The following is a 12,195-nucleotide window of genomic DNA, read 5'->3' as shown; positions in this document are numbered from 1 at the left end:
GTTGATAAAGTCAGATTGCGTCAGCGTGCTTTCAGTACCTGAAGAGTTTATTACTCTGTGAGCGAGACGCTGAAGGCTGTTCATCTCGAACATGGACAGAGATCAGATCCGATCTAATCAAGCTGACTAATGCTCCATTTCAAAGCTGCTTTAGTCAACACCTCGAGTTTCAGTGTTTATTTTGGACTGAAGTGACTGAATTGTCGAGACGCTGTGACTCTGACTTTATAGTTTTGGGTTCATTGTCTTTTCCCACCTCCCCTCCCCCACAAAAAAGTGTGTGACTTATAGCAATTAGTTATTAACCTATTTTTTCATATACGGAAGGAAGGTGAAGGTGGTCACTCCTGAGCTTCTGAAACACCACAGCTGGCTTAACGGCAGCTTCGAGATATCACGGTCTGGTTTCCGACAGGCCCACGGCTCCGACACTGCGCGTCTTCATGCTACAAATGACCTGCTGACTCAGGCTGCTCTTCTTATCGACTGCTCCATGATCCAACCGCTACAATATGTGTGACGTGGCCGATTGCAGCATCCTCCTCGAGCGTCTTTACACAGTCTACCGATGCTCACGGTCTGCTCTGTGCTGCCTTCAATCCTGTTATCCTCCTCACATAGTTTTAAATCAACTACACTCTCCATCATCTGTGGTGTCCCTCAAGGCTCTGTTCTTGGGCCTGTTCTCATGCTCCCCCTTGGTCATGTTAGAAGCCAGTATGGAGTCTCTGTCCTTTTACAGCTCTCTCACTCACACAGATTTGTCCCACTCACAGTCTCGCAAAATCCGATAACTTCTCCATGCCTTTATCTTCTCTACTGCAGCGGCCTGGCGGCCAGCGTTTCTGGATCTTTAGCCAGGGGCTTCTGAAACACCAGTATTTTCAAAACAGTGTTGTAGAGAGCAAGACCACTCCATCACATCTCAAACATCCCGCAGTCTCGCCACTGAGTTTGTGCTTCTTACAGGCTTGGGCCTAAAGTTTTCTGATCAGCTCCTCCCAGACCACCTACACCCTCCTGTCTCCAAACCAGGACTACATTTACATTACGGCATTTAGAAGACGCCTTAATCCAGAGCGACACTTTTACCTCTTTATACATCTGAGCAGTTGAGGGTTAAGGGCCTTGCTTAAAGGCCCAACAGTGACAACTTGGTGGTTATGTTTTATCTGTCTGTCCTGTTTCTTGTTTTTTCCCCCTATTTTTTTAATCATTATCTTTATTGTAAGCACTTTAACTGCATTAACTGCACACAAATGTTTTTTTAATCAGTTTATCATCAGTGAAGTGTGCGCTGTCCACGTCCCTGTGAATGAGCTGTTACCATAGAAACCATAACATATAAAAAAAATATTTTTTTAATATCACACAAAGATGTCCTGAGTAAATATAAAAAAAAAGTAGTTTTTTTATTTATTTGGATTTCATTTATTACAAGAAAAAAGCTGTCTGAAAAAAGCTGTCGGCCCTATGTGAAAAAATTAATTGTCCCCTAAACCTAATGAATGGTTGCACCACCCTTGGAGGCAACAACTGCAATTAAGAGTTTGTAACTCACGTTGCTGTGAAGGAATTTTGGTCCACTCTTCTCTGCAGAATTGCTTTAATTCAGCCACATTGGGCAGTTTTCAAGCATAAACGACTTTTTAAGGATCTTGATGGAATTCTGGAGGTTTAGACGGCTTTATTCCTTTAATAAATAAAATTATTACTCAAGAACTGCATTTTCTATTTACGTTTTGTGTAATATTAAAAACTACTTAATGATCTGAACCATTTATATGTGACAAATATGCCAAAAAAATCAGGAAAGAGCAAACACTTTTTTATTGTTTATGGATTTATATAAAATTCCAATACAGGAAACAGACACGAGGCATAACGAGAGAAATAGGAAATATAAAGTTTAGTGAGAAACAGGTTCAGAACACAAACATCGCTCAGATACGAACAAAACGAGTGAGAGAAATCCAGGACACTTAGAACAAAAGCTCAGACTGAAACTCCACCACTGACATCATCAGGAGCCATTTAACAAGTGCTGGATTACACCATTACTGAGCACATCACACGTCCTGAAAGAGGAACTTACTGACCTCCGCTCTGCTCCATCTGCACCCCCTCAGAGCACTCAGAGCAGTTCTGAGAAAGAGGAGAGTACATCAGCGAGAGACACGGAGGGGATGAATAACCAGGAACGCAGATTAAACACAGAGAGAGAAAGAGAGAGAGAAAACAATGATTAAACCCTGATTAAACAAATCTCAAAGCTGAGAGATCTGCATTTAAACTGAACTGTGCACTTAATGTGCACTTTAGAGTGAACTCTGGACCAACAGAAGCAGCTGGTCAGTGCAGGACGCTCTCACTAAACCGAACCCGGTCAGGTGAAGTGAAACGAGAAGAAATACTAAGAGAGTGATGGAGGGATGATGAAGAGCACAGGAGGAGGGAGAACCGCATCATCTTTTACCCTGACGACCCGCCGTGTTAAAGGGGTCAAACTCATCCTGTGAGAGAGAGAGAGACAGAGAGAGAGAGAGAGAGAGAGACAGAGAGAGAGAGACAGAGAGAGAGAGAGAGAGAGACAGAGAGAGATGAAGGGCAGATTTTTAAGACCAACACATTACCCACTTTAACTGAACTAGTCAAGTAATTGTATGTGTGTGTGTTTACATCATCATCGTCTTCATCAAAGCAGACTCCTTTAGTTGATTGGCTGAGGCTCTGGGAGCCCCGTCTACTGGACGAAGATAAGGAGGAGGATCTGTAACAGTGGAGAAAAAAAAAAGTTTGATGATTTGTTTCTTTGTTTATCTTTAAAGTCTAACTTTAATTACAACAATGATAGTAATTAAATATAATTAAATAATTTAATAAACAGCACAATAGCTGTTCCTAATCATAGAAGGTTGTGTTATTATGTGTAATGTAGTGTTATAATGCATAGTGTTATAATGTGTAACATTGTGTTATGATTTGCATCATTGGGTTTATACGTAAAGCTGTTATACTGTGTATCGTTGTGTTAGAATGCATAATGTAGTTTTATAATGCGTAGTGTTATAACGTGTAATGTGTTATAATGCGTTATGTAGTGTTATAATGCGAAATGTAGTTTTATAATGTGTAGTGTTATAATGCATAGTGTTATAATGTGTAATGTGTTATAATGCGTGCGTTATGTAGTGCTATAATGCATAATGTGTTATAATGCGAAATGTAGTTTTATATAATGTGTAGTGTTATAATGCATAGTGTTATAATGTGTAATGTGTTATAATGCGTGCGTTATGTAGTGCTATAATGCATAATGTGTTATAATGCGAAATGTAGTTTTATATAATGTGTAGTGTTATAATGCATAGTGTTATAATGTATAACATTGTGTTATAATGCGAAATGTAGTTTTATAATGTGTAGTGTTATAATTCGTAATGTAGTGTTATAATGCGTAATGAAATGTTATAATGCGTAATATAGTTTTATAATGTGTAGTGTTATCATGTGTAATGTAGTGTTATAATGCGTAGCATTATAATGTGTAATGTTGTTATAATGCATAATGTAGTGTTAATGATGTGTTATAATGTGTTATAATGCGTAAAGTAGTCATATCGTAATGTATTGTTTTAATGCATTCATGTTCATGCGTAACACTGTTATAATGCATAGTGTTATAATGCACAACATATGTAGTGTTATAATGGATAACATGGTGTTATTTGTGTCATAATGTGTAATGAACTCATGTAGCACATTTATTTATGTTATTGTAATGTTACAAACGTGTGTGTTATTATAATGTAATAAATTAATGTGTGTTAGTGTGTAATAATGAGTTATAATGCGTGATATCGTCTCTGGATATTTGACATTAATAAACACTGTGATGTTTATTTCTCTCTGTACTGCCCTGACTGTAACCATGGAAACAGCCTCTAACTTCAATTTTCTGAAGCCAATCTGACTTCTACATATGTGTGTGTGTGTGTGTGTGTGTAAATAAAACACCTGCAAGCTTCTAATATGCTCGCACACACTGATTATATCAAAGTGCTTATATTACACTGCACTCCACAAACACAAATCCACCCCTACTTCTGTGTAGGTCGAGACGTCCTGAGAAAAGACACATCATCTTCGGAGTCGCTGTCCTCTATAGTCACCTGCAGAGAGACAATGAGAGACAAAGACAGAAAAAAAGTGAAATCCGGCACATTTCTTTTCTCACTGACACACTGCTTGTCTTATGGTATATCTGTCTCACTGTCTTACCATCTGTCTTCTACAGTGAGATGCAGTCTCTGTCTCATTCTCATTTGTCTCACCTGGTTACTGTCTGTCTCACTGTGTCTGTCCCACTGTCTTACACTCTGTCTTACTTTATTGCTGACCGTCCTACTTTGTCTGTCTCACCCGATACCTGTCTGCCTTAAACTCTTACAAGGTCACTGACTGTCTCACCATTATTGTCTCTTCATCTGTCTCACTGCAACTGTCTTTCTCACTCTCTGTAATTCTTTCACACTATTTTTACTTTCTTCCCACAATCCTGTCTCACTATCCATTTAATTCCTATTTCTCCTCAACTGCTCTAAATGTCAGTGTCTATTTATTCAGTCTGCTTGTCTCACTTTCTGTCTCACTGTCCATGTCCACATGCCTTACTCTCTGTCTCACTAAAAGTTCAAGGCATGCTGTATTGTCGTGACTGTATTAAAAATTCTTCCGAAGCAAAATAACAAGCGATAAACAGATTCTATTGTTAAGTAATTATAAGGAATAAAAATACAGTGCTGAGGAATTATTAACAGGACGACCTGTCTCTCTCTGTCTCTGTCTCTCTCTCTCAGTGGCTTTGTCTCACTGCAATTAGGTTTATATTAAAATTCAGCTGAAGGTTATTTTATTGTCTGACTCTCTCACTCTCTGTCTCACTCTCTGTCTCTAGTGAATGGTGCAGTTTAAACCCAGTTGAGGTTTTGTTCCGTCTCTGCAGTACAGCATTAATAGAAGAGATGTTGTACATTAATGAAAAACCCAGTAACAATTTGAATAAAGGCAGAGAGATATCTCTCTCTCTCTCTCTCTCTCTCTCTCTCACTCCAGCTCTGCGTCACTCTCATTATCACTATTACTTAAACAAAGATAATGCTCAGACAGACTTACAGACGGATAGGAATGAAAGCCACAGACTAAACCTTAGAACTAAAAGGATGCTGGAGAGAAAAGAGGACTTCATCTCTCTAATTCAAACTGAAACTTTCAGGACTTTTACAAAACATTTTCCACAATATTACATTTTTAAGATGCATTATATATACACATCTCGAATATATATATATATATATATATATATATATATATATGTGTGTGTGTGTGTGTGTGTGTGTGTATAACAGGACTAGTCAAAATTTGGACATAAACACTGGACATAAGGTGTGTCCAAACTTTTGACTGGTGCTGTTATACACATAACCAGGAAAAAACCATAACAATGTTTTCGACATTGCATATTAATATTAAAGATATTGAAATAATGACAGAAGCGTGTTAAATAACCCAGAATATGTTTTATATTTTTCGATTCTTCAAAGTCACCCCCTTCTGCTTTGATGCCATCTTTACACACTCTTGGCGTTCTCTCAGTCACCCTCATGAGGTCGTCACCTGGGACGGTTTTCCTGATGGAGTTCCCAGAGGTGTTGAGTACCTGTTGGCTGCTTTCCCATTACTCACCGGTCAACTCTTTCCAAAACATCTAAACTGGATTAGATGGTGGAGGTCAGGTCACCTGATGCAGCACTCCATCACTCTCGTCCTTTCACTAACAGCTCTTATATGACCTGGAGGTGTGTTAGGGGTCGTAGTTCTGTTGGAAAACTATAAGATATTTCCACTAAGTGCAAACCAGACGGGACGGCGTGTCGTTACAGAATGCTGTCGTAGCTGGTTGAGTGTGGCCTCAATTTTGACTAAGGCACCAACAGTGTCACCAGCAGAGCACGGCCACGTCCTCACACCTCCTCTTGAATGCTTCACAGTGGAAACCACACATTCAGGAACCATCTGTTTATTATCTCCACATCTAACAAAGACACGCCGGTTAGAACCAAAAATCTCACATTAGGACTCATCAGACCAAAAGACAGTTTTCCACTGATCTAATGTCCATTCCTTGTGTTTTCTTCTCTTCTGCTTGCTGTTCTTCTGAAGTAATGGTTTCTTCAACCATGAAGGCCTGGCTCACACCGTCTCCTCTGAACAGTGGATGTTGAAGTATGTTTGCTACATGAGCTACGAGAAGCATTTGTGTGGGCTCTAATCTGAGGTTCTGTAAATCTGAGGCTGAGTCATTCTAATACACTTCTCCTCTAGTAGAGGTCGATCTCAGTTTTCCCTTCCTGGGATGGTCCTGATGAGAGCCAGTTTCATCACAGTGTTTAATGCTTTTGGTAGCTGCACTCTGGGATACAGTACATTCAAAGTTTTTGAGATTTTTCGGATTGACTGATTTTAATTTTTAAAGTAATGACGCAATGATGTGTGTCTTTTCTTTAACTTTATGTTTTCTGTACAGAGGTTGTGGCAGCACTAAAAGGGTATGTGTAAAAGCACATTAAGAAGGCAAAAAAATGCCACAAATGGCTGGTTTGGGGATCTGAGGATCTGGGTTCAACCCAGACTACGTGGACTGATGGTCCGCTGTGGCGACCCCTCCACGGGACCGGAAAGACCAACAACAACAAAACATCTAAAACAGTCTGGGTTGTTTAACACTTTGTTTTGCTCAATATGTCATTATTAGGTGTTCTTTCATCATTTGGATATCTTCAGTATTAACGCACATTTTTGAAGCAGGAACCTCAACAACATTTGAAAATTATAGGAATAAAAGAAACCTCTCATAATTCAAGCCATTCACTTTAATCCATGTGCTTTAATCCGCTCTGTTTTGGTAATTGTCAATTTTAAGGTCATGTTTTAGCTCAGGCCTGCCCCCTAGTGTACAGTGGTGTTTCTTTCCTGTACTCGTGAGGTGAATGAATTCATTTTAATATGAACCTATTGCTTTCCAAGGATTTTAGCTTCGACATGAAAACATTTGTTTAATTATATTTTTGAGTTTAGTTGACAATGTTCGAGACAGTTATCGAAATTAAATTTTTATTTTATTTTATTAATTTCTAATATTTATACATTTGCATTTGAGGTAGTAATAGGTCACTGTTCCTCTTCCATCCTACAGGTGAAGCTGTACTAATGCTAAAAAGAACGTAAACAGGAGCGCTCACACGCGTCTAAGTGTGAAGCTTATCGCTGACGTGAAGGCAGAGTACGATCTTTTTCTATAGAAAGTTTCAGAGTGAGTTTGGACCAGGTAGTTCCCTGATGAAAATATATATATATATATATATATATGAGAACGTCAAACCAGTGATATTTTAATCTTCTGCCTGCGTCACGAGATGCAGCTTCCTTTGAGAAAACAGCAAAAACACATCATTAACATGTCCTTGTCCTCTCTCTCTCTCTCTCCCTCTCTCTCTTTCCATTTCCTGCTGCGATCTTAAGGTCACTGATGTTTGTTAAGTGGCTTTCAAAAGCTGGAAGGTTCGACTTCGAGTCAGAGTATGTTCAGTGTAGAATTTACCCAGAATGCACGTGGGTGTGACGCAATTACTTTATCAAAAAGTCAACCTGGGTGTGTCTTCTCTGTGTGTCCTACACACACACACCTCAGTTTACACGCTGCTTGTTCTGCACTGGGAAGAGTGGGCGTGTCCTTGCTTGGTCATCAAGAGGTCACATGACCATCACACGTCTGTAGTGTGTAACAGTGACTTTGTCCGAGTCCTTCTGCTCCTGAAGGTTTCAGTATAAAATGACCGACGTGACAGTTTCAGACTGAAACCCCAAAGATACTTGGCGCATTCATTACATCGCACACACACACACACACACACACACACACACACGGTAAACTAATCCTTTCTGAGCAGGGCACTAATGTGTAAAACACAGAAATTAGTATTAAAATGTCGCGGCTCTATCACTGACACTAAATCTTTATCAGATCTGCAGACTGAGACGTCCCGGTTTAAAGGGCACCTGCTTTACTTTGTCTTTTTTATTTTTAGCCATTCCTATGCATCTCCAGTGTGTCTGATTCACTGCAAAGCTCCGCCCATTTAAAAAAAATCTCCATTTTTATCATTCAGTTTTATTTCTACTTTAGCTTTAAGTTTCAAGTCTTTTTTTTATTCCAAACCTGAAACTTCTTACTCTAACTTAACACTAGGACAGCGCTAACTACTCTGAAAACTAGCAGGGAAGAAAGTAAGGGTTATCAGTAGCAAGACATTTGTGGTGTACGGATATAAGCGTGCTAGTTCATGACAACACCCTCAACTTTAACTTGTATAGTGATTAAAGCTAAAAAGTGACTGATATGAAGTTAAATTCTCCGGTTCACCTGTTTCTTAAAAGCTAATGAGGGCTAAATCAGCAATAATAACAAGCTAGTTAGCTAATGTTGGCTAAAAAAGTACACTTCTGCAGAGGGTATTGTGGGCGGGGGGGGGGTGTTGGTAGAGTATTTGTAGGGGCACTTGTTGATTTTTATTTAAAGCTAAAGATACTGAAAACAGCCTTTTGTGGAACAGCAGTGGAACAGAAGGAGTCTCAGGAATGCCAGAACGCAGGAAGTCGAACATTAACACACGCGTAACGATAAAGTAACAAATGGTGGGGAATTTTGTGCGTGTGTGTTTAATGGTGAGCACACGCACAGTGTAAATCAGCAGTAGCTTGATGCTGGGCGAACAGAGCCGAGCGCTTATTCCCCACAACACATCCCTGTTACCATGGCGACACAGAACGCCAAGCAACCCAGTGTTTTTCTCTCTCTGTGATTTTTATATGTAAATCTTTCACCCCGGACAACAGTAAGGGCTTTGTTACAAATCTACATGCTTAAGTTATAATTTATTTGTTTTAGCCACTGCTAAGAGTTGGAATGAAGAAAAAGAAAAAATATAAACGAAGAAAAAGAAATTGATATTTTAACACTTTAGATTAATGCCACTTGCTTTCTGGTGTGATCTTCTCTGGAGAAGTACCACTGTTGGTCACTAGTGGCGCTCTGATTTATACTCTATAGAGGTAGACCCTGACTTGCGGACATTCGGGTTACGGATTTCTGCAGATGCGAATGGATTGCGGTTCTACGGATATGCCTAGATGCTAACGAATCACAGAAGTAGCCCAAGACAGTTTCAAACAGCTGATAAAAGGGCGTCCAGTATTCCCCTCGCAATTTAAATGCGAGACAACACTGTTACAGTTCACATACTAGTAACTCCCTTTTTCTCCTCTACTTTATCACACACAGCCACAAATCTTTTTAAAGGTAAAATAAAGGTTAATTTTTATAAAAATCTTTTCGGGTTGTGGAATGGAGTTTCCAAATATTTACTCTAGAGAAATTCGCTCTGAGCCAAAATGGCGTCCGGGATTCCTCTCGTGTGAGATTCATTTCTTTAGGCGCGGCTACACGTTACACATTATGGTTGTGTTGGGAAAGTAGACTGATTTAGCCAAGTCGATTGGTATGCTTTATATCATATATTCGTGTCAAAGGCGTATAAGAGTCACTTGGCCAGACTTAAGAACAAATCCGACTTACAAACGTGCCCCTGGAACAGAACTCTTGTAAGTAGGGGACAACCTGTACTGTGAAAGTATTTACTCGCCTGCCTTCAGATGCATATAACCTTGAGTAACATCCAATTTGCAGCTACAACAGCTTTAACTCTTCTGGGTAGGCTTTTCACAAAGTTTAGGAGTGTGTTTATTCCAAAAGTGCATTTGTGAGGTCAGACACTGATGTGTCATCCCAAAGGTGTTCTATCGAGTTGAGATCAGGACTCTGTGCAGGCCAGCCAAGTTCATCTACAACAAACTCACTTATCCATGTCTTTATGGACCTTGCTTTGTGCACTGGTGCGCAGTCATGTGGGAACAGGAAGGAGTTCCCACAAAGTTGAGAGCATGAAATTGTAGAAAATGTCTTAGTACGCTGCAGCATTAAGAGTTCCTTTCACTGAAACCAACGGGCCGTGCCCAACTCCTGAAAAACAACCCCACAACATAATGTCCCCCTCCACCAAACTTTACACTTGCCACAATTAAGTCAGACCAGTATTGTTCTCCTGACCCTAACCCAGACTCATCCATCGGATTGCCAGACAAAGAAGCTTGATTTGTCACTCCAGAGAACACGTCTCCACTGCTCTAGAGTCCAGTGTCTGTGTGCTTTACATCACTGTATCCGATGCTTTGCATTGCACTCGGTACTGTAAGGCTTGGATGCAGCTGCTCAGCCATGAAAACCCACTTCATGGAGATGTCTCTACATACTGTTCTTAAGCTAATCTGAAGGTCACATGCAGTTTGGAGGTCTGTAGCTATTGACTCTGCAGAAAGTTGATGATCTCTGTGCACTGTGTCTCAGTGTCCGCTGACCCGCTCAGTGATTTACCGCTCTGTGATTTTACGTGGCCTTACACTTCGTGGCTGAGCTTCTGTCGTTTCCAATCGCTTCCACTTGGAACACCACACTGAAATTCACTGAGCTCCTGAGAGCGACCCATTCTAGGTGATTGGTTTTATACACCTGAAACCATGAAAATGATTGGAACACCTGAATTTAATGATTCGGATGGGGGAGTGAATACTTTTGCCAATATAGTGTATATATGCATTAAAAGTGCAGCAATAAATAACCATTTAAAAATCTTATTAAAAGATTTGGAAAATAAGTACTAAATAAATTATAAATATATGAAAATATTTCTAATCTGAAATATATTTGAATCTAATTTATATACTGTTAAAATATTATTTGTTTATAGAGAAATCATTGAAATTTTTGTGATTAATTTTAATTCTTTAAAAAATACAGAAAGCATGGAATAAATTAGTTAATTTTGAAGCCAGTCTGGTTCTGAACAAAAAAAATTAAAAAAGGAATGCAGAGAAAAGAGGAAGTCTTACAAAAAAAGAGACCATTTTAAAGACATAATTAATAAAAAAAGTACAAACTGTGCAAATGAAATAAAATAATAAGATGTGAAAAACAACAATGCGTCTGAGCTGATTTCTAAGTGTCTTTCTAATGTGTCTGGATAATAATGAGATGAATGAATGATTAAGGAAATGTCTCTGATGAGCGAGCCAAGGGTGACGGCGACAGTGGCAAGGAAAAACTCCATGAGATGGCAATAGGAAGAAACCTTGAGAGGAACCAGACTCAATCAGGGAACCCATCCTCATCTGGGTGATAACAGATAAAAAGGGCAGATGAGGTCTGCATCACTGGAAAACTGATGATGGTTATGATTGTTTACAGGAACTGAGTCTCATCTGTGACTGTCTCGATGCCTTACTGTGTGAGAAATGTGGGCCAATCAGAGCTCGTCTCTCGGCCACTGAGTGAAAGTAAAGTCTCGGGTGAGAGTTCACTGACCAGCTGAACCTCCAGACATCATCCAGCACCAAGAGAGAACTCAGAGCCCACTCATAGCCCAGACTCAGTCATGTTACCCACAATGCTTTGCTCCGAGATCGTGTGAGTAGGGGAGAAAACACTTCACTTCAGCCTTCAGCTTTTCACCTTCATCTGTTCTCGAACATGTAAGCCAATGGTTCTCTCCTTCACACACACTGTGGAATTATGGGTAATCATCTCCCATGCTCGGTCTCAGTGCGTGTGTGTACTGTTTATTATAACACAGTGACCACGTGTGTGTGTGTGTGTGTGCGCGTAAAGCAAAAGCAAATGTCATTAGAGAGGTTTCTAGTTAAAAAAGTTTTCCGACAGAGGAGTGTTTCTGTTAGAGTGCGTGTGTGTAAGTGAAAGTTGTCCTACACAGTAGCCCCCCTCACTCTTCTCATCTTACTACAGCTTCTTTCACAGACACATTCTTTTCAAAAATAAAGTTCAGGTTAATTAGTTTTATTTTTACTTTATATTTTGTATTGATTATTTTTATTTAAATATTTTTGAGTTGTGGAACAAATCGTCTTAATTATTTAAAATCGTTTTTATTATGTCTTATGAAGGAAATTCACTTTTATATACGAGTGATTTGATATACAAGCACACTTCAGGAACACATTATACTC

General features: G+C 39.5%; 1 protein-coding gene across 1 annotated transcript in view; it reads right to left on the bottom strand.

The window, feature by feature from the left end:
* Window positions 1-1,807: 1,807 nt before the first annotated feature.
* mre11a (MRE11 homolog A, double strand break repair nuclease) overlaps window positions 1,808-12,195 on the bottom strand; it is a 48,099-nt gene continuing 37,711 nt past the window's right edge. Inside the window, exons 18-20 of the mRNA XM_053486132.1 lie at window positions 4,105-4,172; window positions 2,680-2,770; window positions 1,808-2,513 (exon numbers count right to left, since the gene is read on the bottom strand). Coding sequence (XP_053342107.1) covers window positions 2,466-2,513; window positions 2,680-2,770; window positions 4,105-4,172 — 207 coding nt within the window. The 3' untranslated portion in view covers window positions 1,808-2,465. The remainder of the gene's footprint in view (window positions 2,514-2,679; window positions 2,771-4,104; window positions 4,173-12,195) is intronic.

Source organism: Clarias gariepinus, chromosome 25 (genome assembly GCF_024256425.1).
Source record: "Clarias gariepinus isolate MV-2021 ecotype Netherlands chromosome 25, CGAR_prim_01v2, whole genome shotgun sequence".
NCBI lineage: Eukaryota > Metazoa > Chordata > Actinopteri > Siluriformes > Clariidae > Clarias > Clarias gariepinus.
Note: the sequence above shows the minus strand (reverse complement) of the source record. Positions and strands in the feature narration are given on the sequence as shown.